Here is a 16,892-nt window from a genome sequence, read left to right on the forward strand (position 1 = left end):
TCTATCTCAAAATTCATGACAACATATACATTTTTGAGCAAGCAAACAAGATCCTAATTTAGATTTTATTTATATGTGTATTTTACTTACAAAAACCATACATAAATCATATGTACTGAATCTCAAAGGATCTAAACTTAACTTATAACAGTCAAATATCAAATAGTACCTTTTAAGCACTAAATTAATTTATATCATCTCCATTTTCATTATTATCTAAATCAAAACTGCCATTTCACAGAGTTATTTTGTGGAAAAACATTAACAACCAGTCAGATTCAAACAAGTCAAAGGACTCATACGATTTTATGAAATGCTTATTTATAAACATTGGCATTAAGAATTATCGATAAAGTTTACTAATTCTGATAACATTTCACAATATATATATATAATATATACAATTTTTAAAATTATTTCTTGCCTCTTAAGTCATCAAACCACCGCCAAACTATTTGGTGTATAAGTAACATCTCAAAATTATGTTAATTTAAGTCAATAAAAAAAAACTCTCAACACCTCAAGCTTTAGAGTAATAAATTAGTAACTGTTTACCTGATGGTTCCTGTGGGAGATGGGAAAGGGGAGGTAAAGTTACTGTCAGGATCAGGTATGTTGATGCGCAATGGGGGGAGGGGTGCTCTCGCAGATTTGTTGGCTACATTTAGTGGTGGGTCCGCTTCATCCACCAGGGACTGGAACACCAACCGTATGTTTGTACTTGGGAACCGAAACGTACAACTGTGAACATAAATGAGACAATATATTAAAAATCAACACAAGACTGACAACTAACTCATAACTACAAACTAATCAGTTATTTATTTTTAATATAAAGATTTTGTGGAGTTTTATAAATTTTGTAACTATGTACTCCAGTAGTACTACTTAGTACTTTATTTCTTGCTCAATGCTGATTTCATTACTTTAATTCTACTGTCTTAACTTAAGAAACTTTTAAAATTTATAAAAAATAATTAAAACTAGATTTTATAAAAAAAGTTTCACACAATTCCTGTTTAAACCGACCCTCCTTTAATCCTGATACTTGAAGGTCGGATGTTGAGAATTGTTTGAGGCTATGACTTATCGGGACTGAGAATGGTTTGAAGCTAGGTTGTGTTGGAACTGAGGATGGTCCAGACAGGATGTAATTGCACCTGAGAATTGTTTGGGACTAGGGTGTATTGGAACTGATGATTACTATCCAATAAAATGCCATTCAAATACCCTTGATTGTTTTGGAGTGTATTAATTTATAAGTTATGACATTAAATATGTTCATTATGGTTCAGTATATGTTTCTTTCATTTTCTTAACCAAAATGTACAATTTTTCTTATTCTACATTATACAAATACATAAATAAAGCGTGGTCAGTATAATGAATAGGCATAGAAGACATCTTTGAATGATACAGGTATTATAGTGAAATTGTAACAAGGTAATTTCTATGACACCTGCCTAGAAGTCAACTAGTATATGATCTGCAAAACTAGAATATTAAAATATGCGTATGTATTATTTGCACTTGGCCATTTAGGAATACCAATCGTAAAAATAAACAAAATAATTAATACAATTCATGTTTCAATTCTTTAACAATGATAAGAGACTGTTTTATCTATCAACTACCAAGCCTATCATATTGAAACTGACACAGTTTAAATAGACACAATAGACAGAACTAAATCAGTTGACGACAGAGAACTTTATAAACAATGAACGAATTGGTTTGATCTAATATCAGTGTTTGAGAATTCAGAGTATTTTGTAAAAGAACCTTTCTTAATTTTTAAATAATTGGAGTTATTGATGATTTTTTTTTACTTGGGTTGTCCACACCTTTTAAATTTTACTGATACAATTTTTTTAAGTATGAAAAAGTATTTTACAGTTAATAAAATAAAGGACTTTGGACAAAAATGTTTAATTTTTGCATAAATCTTTTTTTACTATGTCCTCCTAATAATTAAATTTGATATACAATTTTTTAGACATTCTTACAAGTTAAATTAGTAAACACTTTTATGTGGCTAACTTTTCTTTAAACACTAAATATGTTATTCAATAGACAGTATCCTAACAAACAGGTACAAAAAATTAAAAGCATTTATGGGCAAACATGCGTTGAAGTGGTTGTAATACACTCACTACTTATGCAGATCACACATAGACAAAAACAGAAGCCTATCAAGATCTTAAATATACACACTAGACACAACAAGAATAGAAAACGGTTTAGACTTAATCACCTACAATTACTGTGCACTTTAATTTTTAATTAAAAAAAGTTTTACTTTAGCATAAAAATGTTCCTCGTTCCACAGTATCTCTTTTTTTAACAACTAGAAAATGCTTGAATAGCAAGTATAAACATTTCTTCAACTTACAAAATTACTTACATTACAACTTTACAATTCTGTTTGTTATAATTGATTTAGATGTTTTTTACAGATTTCAAAACAAATGCATTTTCAAGTCTAATCTTGTTTATTTTTTAATTACTTCTCATTTAGAACAATCTTTTGAGAAACCTAAATGCCCTGTAAATCACCGAAGAAACATTGTAGGAAGAGTCGTCTTTTCCAATTGTCAAATAATTTTTTTTGTATAAAGTTTGCTATTGTTATATTGACAATAGATGATTTAAAAACAATGCTATTGACGATATATAATAAAACGTATGTATATATACATCGACTTTATACTTTTATAAAGGAATAGAAATAATAAATATAAATATAAATAAGGAATAGAATAAAGACAATAGCATATGCGGATGACATAATGATATGGGAAAATAGGGAAGAAGAGTTAGAACGAGAGTTAAACAAATGGGCAAAAGTGGCGAAGAAATATGGTTTAGAGATGAACATACAAAAATGTAAAGTAATGAAAGTAGAGAGAAGGGATGGAAATAACAAAGACGTGTTAGTTGAAGGAAAAAGACTTGAAAAGGTGAAGGAATTCTGTTATTTAGGAAGTATCATAACAGATAGGGGCACAATAAGAGAAGAGATAGGAAACAGAATATGGAAGAGTGGAAAGTTTTTCAATATGGTAAAGAAGATTGTGTGGAGTTGGAACATTGGGAAAGAATCAAAAGTATTGATGTATAAATCTTATTTCCAACCAATTTTATTATATGGAGCAGAGACGTGGACGTGGACTAAAAATGATTTAAGCAGATTGCAAGCTGCAGAAATGAGATTTTTTAAGAGGGATAGAGAAGACTACAAGAAGAGATAGAATAAGGAGGAACGAAATTACTAGAGAAAGATTGAAGGTAGTTTCACTGCAAGAGACAATGGAAGGAAGAAGAATACAGTGGATGGGGCATGTGAAGAGGATGGGAGATAATAGAATGCCTAGAATAGCACTGGAGAAGGAGGAAGGAGGAAGAAGACCAAGAGGAAGACCGAGAGGAAGATGGGAGGACCAAGTGTGGAAAGACATAGAGAGAAGGGGACTACAGAAAATACAGGTGGATGGAGAGGAGACCTGGAACGATAGACTAAAGTGGAGGAGGCTGTGTACGACGACCCGTGAGAACGGAAACGTCTGACGATGATGATGATGATGATGATATATACATCGAATGTTCTTTCCTACAATTTTTTCTGGTGTTAGCTATACTTTGTAACTTTATTGCTATTCCTGCTTTAATTTAAATTTGTTGTGCTTGTTTAACATTAGGGGTTTCCTCACACCTGAAGAAGAGAATAGATCTCAATTCTCAAAACATAATACTGTATTCTATTTTTGTAACATATGAGGGCTCTTCAGAAAGTAAGGTACATTTCCATATGATGCTACTAGGCACGCGCCATTCGTGTATATATTGGCGTGCTTGTGCTAGGCACCTATCCAGTTGTGATAACGAGAACATCTCTGCACTGCCCATTTTTTTATATTCCAATTTTAAATGTGTGCTGCAATCAAAATCCTGCCAGTTGTGAAATGCGGGCTCTGATTTGTTTTTTGTTGGCAAAACACTTAAAACCAATTTGAAATTCATCGGGAACTGTGTGAAGTGTACAGGAATAACATAATGACTGAAAGTTTTGTTAAGAAGTGGTGCATTCAATTTTAAAATAGCAGAACAAACGTTCATGATCAAGAGAAAAGTCGACGATTTGGTCACCGAAGTTGACGATAAGATTCATAAACACCGCCGTTCCACAATAACTGAGCTTTTTCTGTCTCCCACAACTTTCACAGACTTAATTGTTTGAAATTGTTTCACAGAAGATAGACTACCAAAAGTTTTGTGCAAGATGGACTCGAAAAATGCTTACAGATCACCATAAAGAACAAAAAAAAGGGGGGCAGCTTTGAAGTTCTTGGAGGCCTAGCACAATCATAGTGATGCACTATTGGACCAAATCGTAACAGGAGATGAAATCTGGGTTAAGTATGTGAATTATTAGACAAAATTACAGCCAATGGAGTGGGGGCAGACAAATTCCCCTAAAAAAATCAAGGAATTGTCTGCAAACTTTGTAGGTAAGGAAAACCATGGCAAAAGTGTTCTGGGACAGGCAAGGAGCTCTTTTTATTGATTTTCTCAAGCATGGTGCACCAATAAACTGAATTAAAGTGATAGAATCTTAATTAAGTTATGGAATTAAACTGAAATATGTAAAACTAAAAATTATTTTTTAATATCAATTAATTTTGAATTCAAGATGAGTGTAAGGGGTAAATAAGATACAATGATCTCTATAATTCTGGTTGGCCTACTACTATAGCTGAGATAAACTCATTCTTTGAAGATTTCTTTTTCGTGAGAGATGATTTGAATGAATACAAAATACAAAGAGAATTGATACAGCCTATTAATTTCTCATTCATCACATGTAAAAAAGGTTTTACAATCTAAACTCTAGTCTTTTCCTTAGATGGTTAAATAACCTAAACACATAAGACGTAAAATTAGATAAAGTAAATTTTTCTTTTCACCCTTACATCAATAAAAATTTTAAAACATCTCCAAAATAGATTCTAAATGTTAGAAGAGTGATCCCTAAATTAATAGGCTCAACTAGTGTTCTTGTCGTATTTTACTAAAAATATGTACTTTTATTAAATAATAACATGGAGACTTGAAATTTAGTCTTGTTCCTTAAATCTTAAAATTAAAAAAAGCAAGCAATTTATTTATAAACCATATTTTATTTCTTTATTTGTTGCTATTGAACTAGGGATATTAAAAACATATTTGCAGTAATTTATTTTAAAAGTATACATTATTGTCAACAAATTAAGAACATTTGAAGAATGGAATATAAATAATTCCCAACTTATTGGTAAAATAATAAACATTTAATTGCTTAAATGAGACATAATATTTGTTGGAAATCCAGAAAGTCAAATGTAATGTTGTTATTGTTATTTTATTGTTTGTTGCAGATGTATGTTTCACTAGTATCACTATGTATCACTTTCAGCAAATACAATCAGGATATACTGTTATATATCAGTCTAAGGGATAATGACACACAAAAATGGGGAATAACAAAAAGCATTTAGCTAAATGTGCCAGATGAAATCAGGATCCTATGTCTATCCGTATTACAAAAGCCTTATTTAGAAGATCTATAAAACTGAATAGAACAAAAAATTCAAATGATAAAAACTGTGCCATAGACTTAATAAATAAAACTAAGATAGATCAATAGCAGGCTATTTCACTCCCCTTCTGTTCAAACCCATTCTATCAACTGGGTTTTTAGCAGTGTTAGTACTAGTGATCATTGAAAAATAGTGCGATTTGGGATTTACAGAGGGGTCATCTCCACTTTGTATAGCCACAAATCCAACTATGATATTCACAACACTTAGAGATGGTAAAATATATTATTAAAAAGAATCCATTCCTTTCTATAATTTCACATATTATGTTTTTAAGGTTGCATAAGGTCTCCTTACTATGACTATTCTTAATTTTGCTTCTGGGTACGAAATGGCTTTACCTTAGAGAATTTCCATCATGGTACTCGCGTATATGCTCACCACAATGATACAATCCTTCATAAAGATTACGATCAATTATTAAAGAATTATATAATACAAATTATTTTATATACTTTGCACTCTCACCAACACCGGATAAATGATTTATATATATATATATATATATATAAAATTTGTATAAATAACTTAATTAATATTTAATGATCCAGCTAAGCTAACAAAACAAAAGGATGAAATTCTATAAAATGTTGGTTTTGCTTCAGAGAGTGCATGATTGCTCTCTCAGGTTTCCATAGCAGATAAATGCAGTGTATTGGGTTGTTTAATGCAATGTACAGTTAGTTGAGAGAGGATGAGCACAGGGACGGAAAATGCAAAAGTAAGAAATGTTACTAACTAATATTTTACCATTATATTGTATATAGTCTTATTGAGAGGAGTTATTTCAACAAACAATTTGTTTTTTTGTAGTTCCCAATCCCCTTTGCAAATGCTATTACTTATTAACAGCCTGAAAACCAAAGACAACTAAATATGGATACAAACAGTTTACATGGATTCTGATCTTGGTTTTTTCGGTAGGCTACAGAAACTCCATAATAACAGTTCAACTTTTTATCACCAAAACGTGACCAGAAAAATTGTACAAGGTTTTTTGTAGTCTAAGGAAGTTAGTGCAGTCACCAAGTTGTACCAAAATGTAAATTCCACTACATCTTAAAACCTAAAACTATCCTCAGAACCCAAACCCCAAATAGTTTAAAAAGCACTATCAGCACTACAGACCAATGACACAACAATTACACAGAATTAAAATATTATTCTTTTACAAGTTAAGATTTGCAGACAGATAAAAACAAACTACTAAATGACTAATTTTATTCATTCCTACAATTAACCAACAACACCCACAATGCTTATCGACAGACGGCTGAGAGTCATGTATAACAGTCAGTTATGTTGTGAGGACTGTAATCTCAAATGAAATCATTCCTTGACCCCTACGTACAAGTTAAACTGATGTCTGTTCATTGCATTATACAACAGATTATATTTGTTAATTTCTACTTTACTGCTTTTTAAACTGCCTCTTGATTGCCATATTGCTATTTGTCACTAATCAACTATTAATTTGACTAAACATAAAGTTGGCTTGAGAATGCGATAACACAAACAGCAGCTTATTAAAATTGTCAACTGACATTAAACTTAGTAGTGGTAATAATGAGCATGTTTGCTTATGTTTGAAGAACAATAATTATATTAAAATCTAATAAAATATTTAATAAAACCAAAAAGACGTTTTGTGATCAAACTGTTTTGTAATTATTTTGCAGTATGTGCCTTCAAATAAAGTTTAAAATGTGTTCACTAAACAGATACTATTCAAATTTCTAGATACGTAATTTAAGAATTTTAAATTAATCTGAGAGTAAAATAGTTACAGCTTATCTAGTGCTAAGAGATTACTTTTTGCAGTAGTTCTAAAAAAATAAATAACATGCATTCATTAAGGTCTATAGAAATCTGTAGTAATTAGAGCAAACAGAAATGGCTAAGTTGAAAACCAAAGCAAACTATATGCAAATGAGATGTATTAATACAACTTTACAAAAAATCATATTTTTACACAATATACTTTCAATCAGAAAATATGTACAAAAATATAAAATGACAAACTTCATGCTCTTAACATTAACCATATTACCAATTAAAATAAGAAAATAACAAATAAATAATTCTGAAAGAGAAATGTTATAAAAGTAAATACACAGACAAGATGCCCTACTCCACGTTTCACCTGTCAATCAGTTACAGCGCCCCTATTTTCACTTACCCTATTTTTTTATTTGAATCTTATTTTTACAAGCAATGAATCTATATTTCTCTGTTTTTATACAAAGTAAAAGGGAGACTTGTTACACATTCTGTTGTTATGCAATAATAATTATTTAATATTATAAATTGTTTAGCATTTCTCATACATTAACTGTCTGTAAAAACTAATTGTTATTTAATGTATATGTTTGCAGATAATCATATTGTTGAAAATACATTAGCACGGAGACATTAAAATCTATGTTTCTGAAATGGAACATTTATGGATTTGAGACGAGTTCTTGTACCTAATTTTTAAATTAGACTGTTTGTTTTAATCTAATTTTATTTTACTAAAAAAACTAGATTTTTACCGTCACTTTATTTTTACATATATATCTTGTGTGTTTTTTACTTCTAATAATGTTTCCAACAAGTATAAAGATTGTTCGGATCATACATACATATATATATATATATATATATATATATATATATATATATATATATATATATTTGATTTAATTACAACTTTGGAACTAATTCCAACTATCATTTTTACCTCATTAACTTGTATAGTGTAACTTGTGAAGTAACTATTGCGTCCATCTAACAGTTGCTAATCTTGTGCGTGTATAGTCTACTTTATAGGTTTATGAAAGCAGAATGTATTAGTATTACATTGTATTTATTTTATATACTACCAAAATTTATCTAACAAATGTTATAAAAGTAAAACTAATTCACTATTGTTGGTAGTTCCAAAAGTTTGATCAGTTTAAAGTTCTTGTCACAATTGAAACTTCAGCATAACAGATTACTTTTGAAACTAAAAATATTTTTCAAATATTGATTATTATTTCTGTAATTATTAACTTGATTAACTTACTACAGCTTATTAGACATTTGTTATTGACTATGGTGTTAAAGAATAAAGAAATATACAACTTATTCAATTAATCCCCATACAATAGGATGTAACATTTAACAAAACTTATACAAATAAAACTATTGTTTTCAAACCAAAATAATTAACAACAGAATACAAATTTGTTACATAATACAGTTGTTTTCTGAAAACTAATAATAAATACACATAACAATACTTAGATGCAAAATTCATGGCAATAGAAAATAGAATTTTAAAAGCTGATTTGAATGGCCCATGGTGAGTGAATGAAGGATAGAATAGTGTTAATTTTGAGATTTAATTTCAAATTTCTAACTTAAATATCATATTTTGGAAGGTTTTTTTAAATTTATAATGTATTTGAATTTGGTGTAGTTTTATTGTACCTCTATCAACCAGAAGCAGTGACACATTTTTGCCTGTGATTTAGTGTTGCATCATACAGATATAATGCAGGCATGTCATTTGCTCTAATAACAATACATTTTGAACACATTTTGAGATTACTTCTAAACTTATAGGTAAGGATCCTACCTTAAAGCTAATGCTACATGTATGACAGCCTACATAAATTAGTATCTTTTCCTTAGTCCTTGGCCATTCTCAAATCATCTACAACTAACTTACTCTTTGTCAGACCTTGATGCATTTCTGTGTATTGGCTACTCAATGTAACGCTAACTTAAAATCCATCAAAAAAATTAAAATCCTCTGTAGCTTAGGAGTAAGGTTAGTTTTCTAAAAGATATCACGAATTTGATTCTCGAGGAGTCTACCATGAATTTACTCCACTTAAATTTTTTGGACAGCTTACCCTTAAACAGTAAATTTATGCTAATTATACATGATTATATTGTCAATTTTAAATCTATTCATACTGATATTATGTTATTCACAAAGGAAAAAATAGACAATAGAAATGTCTGTTAAAGTCAGAAAGTTAATTCACAGAATCATTAAAGCAGCTTCGGCCTACATTTAGTTGTGAGTTAGTGTTAGTGAATGCTACCATAGCCTTCATTAGAGGTAAAGGCGTATGTGCAGTGTAACCTTAGTACAGTGGTTCTCAACCTGGAAGGTGTATCCCCTAGAGAGGCGTAGAAAATTTTCAATGGAGGCGTCAGTATATTAAAAAAAAGGAAAGTGTTGGGAAACAGTTTGAAAGCAATTCTCGTAAGGCTTACTTGTCAATTTGTTTATTGTGTAATTCTTGACGCTTGCATTGTTTTGTTAAGTACTGCAACTTTTTGGACCAGTAAACATAAAAAGTGGTACAGACAAGTTGTATGTTATTGTAGTAGATCTAAACATTGTCCAATCTCTAGAAAAAAAACTGTGTACTGTATACTGATGATTATTATTGAATATGGATTCACGTTCATTTACAAAAACTTATTGATTTACCTTAGTGCATTATTAGAATTGTCGTTTATTTAGAGCAATAGGTAATTCTAAGCAATATATGGGTCAACCTCGATTTTTCTCATATTACAATATAATGTTCCAATAGTCAATTAGAAAAGGAAATGACTAGAATTTCTTGCCGGAAAGCAGTTATAGGGAGCAGGCAACTCATATTACAATATAATGTTCCAATAGTCAATTAGAAAAGGAAATGACTAGAATTTCTTGCTGGAAAGCAGTTATAGGGAGCAGGCAACCGCGAGAATTACCTATTAGTGATCAGGGGCACTGACGTGATCTGGGCTTCAAATTTGGAACTACTCGAGTTAATTTTTTTCCAAAAGAGCAAGCAGCGCGAAGCGCTGCGCAGCGGGCAAGCATCGTGCGTGATCTTCGTATTCTTCAATTATCTTCGAATTCAGTATAATTGATTCAGGTCAAAGGAATGACACAGATTCCTTTACCAGATTTTTACAGAGATTTTGTATTGGGCGGATTATGTTGGTTTACTTTGCTTTCCAGCATGTAATTATGTGTTTAAAATTGTTTTACATACATTACCTACATTATATTGTAATATGTAATAACAATTTATCAGAAATTTTTAATAAAAAAAAGGATCACGCACGATGCCTGCTTGCTCTTTTAGAAAAAAAATTAACTCGAGTAGTTCCAATTTTGAAGCCCAGATCACGTCAGTGCCCCTGATCACTAATAGGTAACTCTAAGCAATATATGACCGTCTGGCGGTTGCCTGCTCCCTATAACTGCTTTCCGGCAAGAAATTCTCGTCATTTCCTTTTCTAATTGACTATTGGAACATTATATTGTAATTCGAGAAAAATCGAGGTTGACCCATATATTGCTTAGAATTACCGAGCAATAATGCCATGCAACCTAGACGTTTGAAACTGGAAGTTTTCTAATTGAAAACGAGAAAGGTGTTGACAGCATTTAATCAACGAATTTAAATATCTTTTATCATGGCATTTAGAATAACTTAAAAATAAATTGGACAGTCATTTTCAGATGTTAGGACATAAAGCTGGCAATTTAAATTGACAAGAGATCCATTCAAAATTGATGTAGATGTAATTCCTGTCCAAGTTCAGGAACAGGCAATCGATTCTCAAGCGTTGGTGGAATTTCAAAACATAGTTGTTGAAGAAACTGTTACCCACAAATTGTTTTGGAAGCTGCAAAGTTTATGATTCAATATCATCCAGTCTGGATTCTGGATTTTCAATATTAACTTATCTAAAGTAAAATTTTGAGTAAGAATAGACATCAAAAAGTAATCTGCAATGTGCTTTGTCACAGTTACAACCACATATTTACAAAATTGTAAAAAAAAGGACAGTACCAACCTTCTCACTAAGATACTTGACTGATATAATACATTTTTCAGATTTCATTAAAAATATTTGTTTAGTTCTGCGTTTCATTGATTTATTTTTTTTTTACCAACAACCATAAGTTTAGACCAAAGATTGTATTTTCAAAAATGTATTTGAAGTAATGTTATGCGTTTCTTAAAAAATTTATCAAATATTTAATTTTTAAAACGTAAAAGTCTACGTTTTACCCTAACCTACAAATTCAAATTTTACTACTTGTGTTAACACATATAAGGGTGATTGTATTAAAGGGGAGGCATGAAAAATGTCAGGGTACTTAGGGAGGCACAAAACCATAAAGATTGAGAACCCTTTCATTGCTTAATGGAACATTCATTTATTACCTGATATAATTGATAGTTTAGTTTGCTGATTCAATTGCTTTGTTGACTGCTTATTATACTGCAGCCCTTATGGTTAATATATTATATTCATTATCAACATTAATTCACTTAGAATAAGTTAGCCTTAAACTGAATTATTACATAGCCTATCTTATTAGTTGAAACACTCTCATCATATTAGGCTTCTTATTAATAAAAAAGTAATTTAGACCTAGGCTAATAATACTAATCTAAATAGGCCTAATGCATTCACAATAGACTATCTATCTAACATAATGACACATGGGGGGTATAGTATAGGTATAGGTATAGTAAGCGACCACCACCACAATCGATTCAGGGAACCAAATTATTTATTAGAAATACCTTTACTAACAAATACTGGGAGACTTTAAATAAGCAGCCTACACTCACGTATTCGATTTGAACTGTTATTATTGAAGTATTCGATCCATTTCCCAACTTTGATGATTATATAATAATCGCACACAAGTATTTATAGCATACCCAGATAGCAGTAAGCAACCACTTTTATGAAATGGAGAAAAGGATATTGAAAAGCCAATAGAAACGAAGTTAGTCACTTTAAAGAGATATCTCACATATTTCCTCATATTCATTGCCATTTTCAAATTCTTCAAAAATAAGTTACATTACTTTGGTAGTCCCCGATAAGTAAAACTCGGCCAAAAATAGTGGTCTCCAGATAATATCAAAGTACCTTAGTAACTTCATGGTTAGACTTCTCTACCGCTTTACATTAAAAATTATTTGGATTAATAATAAGTTCAAATCATATATTAAGTTAAACAAGTTTTAGTTTTAAATTATTCATTGGATAAAAAAATTTGAAACATTGAATAAAATCAAACAAACGAGTGAAGGCCACTTATTAAAGTCTACCCTTAAAAATGAACACATTCATAGTTAAAACAGTATAGTAAAGGGCCACCATGACACAATTGAATCAGGGTACTTACCCAATTATCGATTAGAAATACCTAAACTATTAAATACAAACAAATTTTAACTATAGTTATTAACAACTAATTATTGCCAGTTCTTTTGTAAGTCAATTTCCAATTATTGCCAGTAAAATAAAATCATTTGCATGATATTTGAGTAATGGCCGCACCAAGCTACAGTTGTACAATTTGAGTACAATTCGTCACAAGCATTAGTAGTTTATGCAAAAGAAGTTATTCTAAAGATAAGTTATTACATACTGTATTCTAATATTGTAAAATTAGAATACAGTTAAGTTTGTAAATCTAAAAGAATAATAAGTTAAGTTAATTTTGTAATAGTTTTATATAATAATAATGTAATTCAATACTTTTCAAACTTTACCATTTTTATTTCATTGGTTATTAGTTTATATTGCGTTATAAGACATGTCCCTTCAAAATAGTAAAAGTAATTAAATATTACAAAACACTATTGCTTGTTACATTTTATAAATAAGTTACATATAACCTAAAATACATTTGTAATTCATTGTTATATTATTACTTTTTTTATATTAACAAACAAACGAATTAGGCCTATACTCTGATATTAAACACCTATAACATAATTCGATTCTTTATTTTGGTTAAGTAGTTAGGATAATCACGAATATCAATGACTAGATTGTGGTGGTGGCTACTTATTATACTACAACCATAGTGAATTACAATTGATTATTACCAGTACTTTTTAATACATGGTGGAACAACAATATTGTTCAAATTTAATTCAAACCAAGTAAAATCATTTGTATAGATAGTATTTAAGTAATAGCTGTAAATACAATAGCTGTGAACATGTGTTGTTTGTGTCACAGCTGTCAAGACATCCTTAATAGTACCTTGTATCCTTAATATCCAAAATAATAAAAAAACACTGCTCTGATACATTTAATAAATACACATAGTCTAGATTGATTTTATACATAATTACAACTGAACTGTAATGCAATTTTAAATATCTAAAACATAATTCAATTTGAAATTTTTGTTTCTATAGTTTAGATGTGGTGATAGCTGCTAATATACCGCACCCAATAATTATCAATTCTATATACCATTTGGAATATACACACACACACACACATGTGGAGTACTTAGGAAGAATACTTGACCTTAATAAAAACTTTCCTGGCTAAGATAACCAAAATTCTTCTAGTACCACCATGGAATAAAGGCCAATGTGCTAATTTAATTAGGGTGGTTAAGTTATTGTAGTTGTGAATTGAACACTTCAGATGTTCTAGTTTATGCAAAAGAAGTTATTCTAAAGATAACCTTGTAAAATTAACAAACTTTTAGGACCATTGTAAAGCTTATGTGGTGATATTTATCTAATTACCAAGTATTTTTGCCATGTTGTCTAGGAACATATAACCACCAGCTGATATCAATGTGATAAGTGCATTATGGGGTCACATTTTATATAATTTTTGCCAATCAATGCCGGACGGAACATTATTTTGGTGGCCTTCAACTTGGTAAACAAGAATGTTATAAACATGACCCAACCAACAACTAATCCGTGTTTACACATGAAAAATATGATTTACTTACGTTTTAGGTAACTGTAGTTGAGGAGCTCCTTTTCTTTGGAATACGCCATCAACAAAAACACCATTCTTCCCATTACACACCATATAAAAATTAGGATGTTCGAAAAATAACTCAAGATGTTTTCGTGAAATGAAACTAGAGTGTCCCATGTTTACATCGACCTCACCTCGAGAGCTATTTCGGCCTATGATGATTCTTTTCTGCCTCACCATATACTCGAATTCTCGTCCTTCTAATCTTGCGATTACAGTTCCTTTGCTTTCTGGACTCCATTGCAGTTTTGTTGGACTCGCCGGTGCTGATTTAAGGGCTAAAAGAGCCCAAGCATCACTTTCTTGAGACTGTGAATGTGAAGACATCACGTCTCGCACCACGGGAAGGAATATGGAACCCGATCAAAACAGCAGCCGAACGTATGATTGTTTACCCACAATCCAAACGTGGGTGGCAGAATATACCACGTGACTGGCGCTGCGCCGTGGCGTTTCAAAATAAAACTAATTTAATGGAGCGCGAGTTTTGAAAGTAGAAAATTAATTCAATATATTCCTTCTACGTACAAGTATATCTATGGACCTGCGATAAATAAAATTGATTTGATGGGTTGAAAGGTTAATATGCGTAATTAAAATCATATGTTAGCATAATTAAACTAACAACTAACGTGTTATTTACCTGTTATTGTTGTATCAATGTTACAACTGCAAACATTAATATTCCCTATGCTTATTACTTAAATATATTCATCCAATCTAGTTAAAATTCCCTTTGTCTTATAATATATTCCTCTACACAGATATATCATTATAAAAATTAGAATACAGTTAAGTTTGTAAATCTAAAAGAATAATAAGTTAAGTTAGTTTTGTAATAGTTTTATATAATAATGTAATTCAATACTTTTCAAACTATTACCATTTTTATTTCATAGGTTATTAGTTTATATTGCCTTATGGAAGTTTTCTTGCCATGACAAGCAAACTGATTTGAGTTACTCACATATTTAGTTTCTCTCTTCCTATTATTTATTAACCAACTCTATTAGTTACAATTCTTCTGAAAACTTCTCACATTATAATAGGGGCTTTATGTGCAAATCATTTTAGATAACATCACAAACGTTCTATTTATTTCCAGTACAGGCCTATAGTAAGTTAACTTAGGTACCAATCACATTACAAACCATAAAGAAAAAATTTAAGTGTTTAATGAGCCAATAACGAAAAAAAAAACAAAAGTGTAAAACACTAGAGCGGCCAGCACCAAAATAGTCCAATGGTGGCTGTTACATTTCAATTCCCAACTACACCCCATGCCCAACACTACTGCCAGTTTTATGTGCATGAAAAATTACTGATTCTTCTCAACACCTTCTGCAATCAAGAATACCATTATTATAACTATAAACAATTAATTTTACTTATTTTTGACTTCATCCATCTGTTTTATAGACAATATATGACAGTAGTGACCATATAACCATGTCATAGCGGGAACGGTAGTCAACAGAGAGATGGCAACATCACCTTAAATGTTATTGGATTCTTTTAGTGTGGGCTGTTCCAGCAGTACAATAAGAGGAATACCTATAAATTAGGTACTGTTTGGAGATAAAAAATATATCCAACTAAATCTGAATTTTATTACTTTTTTATTTGCATAACATGTCGTCACTTTTCTTTCTACTTCATAAGTTGTCACAGTATAAGGGCACTAATTAATAACAGTTTATTTTTATGTGTTGTTAGTTGACTGTCATGTTAACATTTCTTTCATCCAATTGTTGATTTGATTTATACGAGGTAGGAGTACGCCATACCAGTATCTCATAACAAGCTTCACTGATGTTGCTTGCAAAATTTAAAATATCTAGCTCATTTCATTCTTGAGATGTTCAGCAGATAGATTTACAAGCCTACAGACAATTATACAGAAAAAGACTTTACATCCCCCCCAGCAGTCAAGAGAGAAATTGTGTCAGCCTCCTGTGTAAAAAACCTCAATAACGCTCAGCCAAATTCCATGGTTAAACACATGGTTAATCATAGAATTCATTCTTGTCTATGTAGAAAGTTAAGTTCCATATACAATTAAAAGTTTACAGATTTAAAGATATATTGCCACAAGATACATTTTTGTTCATTCAGTTAAGTTTTATACCAGTGTTCAAATAATAATATTTTCTGTGAGCTAGGGATAGGATAACACAAGAGTTCGCTGAAATCAAATCTTGTCACTAATAGTTTAGAACATTCATTTTTGACAGATAATACATTTTTAATAAAAGATATCAGTACATAGGCATTGTTTAATTTTTAAAGGGTAATTTTTTATTACATAACAGTCAGATATACCTAGCAAAACAAACCTAAATTGAGTGCAATACATGGTCTTTAAATAGCTTCTAACTTTCAACACACAATTTTCCATGAAATATTTAAAATTTTCATACTTTTTAAGTCTAGACTTATGTAAAA

The 16,892-nt window shown here is 30.5% G+C and overlaps 1 protein-coding gene across 2 annotated transcripts in view; it reads right to left on the reverse strand.

Moving 5' to 3' along the window:
• LOC124354067 (forkhead box protein K1-like) overlaps positions 1-14,942 on the reverse strand; it is a 94,354-nt gene extending 79,412 nt beyond the window's left edge. For both annotated transcript variants that reach the window (XM_046804246.1, XM_046804245.1), the window contains exons 1-2: positions 14,416-14,942; positions 556-741 (exon numbers count right to left, since the gene is read on the reverse strand). In XM_046804246.1, the coding sequence (XP_046660202.1) occupies positions 556-741; positions 14,416-14,774 (545 nt within the window). In that variant the 5' untranslated portion in view covers positions 14,775-14,942. The remainder of the gene's footprint in view (positions 1-555; positions 742-14,415) is intronic.
• Positions 14,943-16,892: the final 1,950 nt, after the last annotated feature.

The sequence above is a fragment of the Homalodisca vitripennis genome, chromosome 2 (assembly GCF_021130785.1).
Source record: "Homalodisca vitripennis isolate AUS2020 chromosome 2, UT_GWSS_2.1, whole genome shotgun sequence".
In the NCBI taxonomy this organism is placed as follows: domain Eukaryota; kingdom Metazoa; phylum Arthropoda; class Insecta; order Hemiptera; family Cicadellidae; genus Homalodisca; species Homalodisca vitripennis.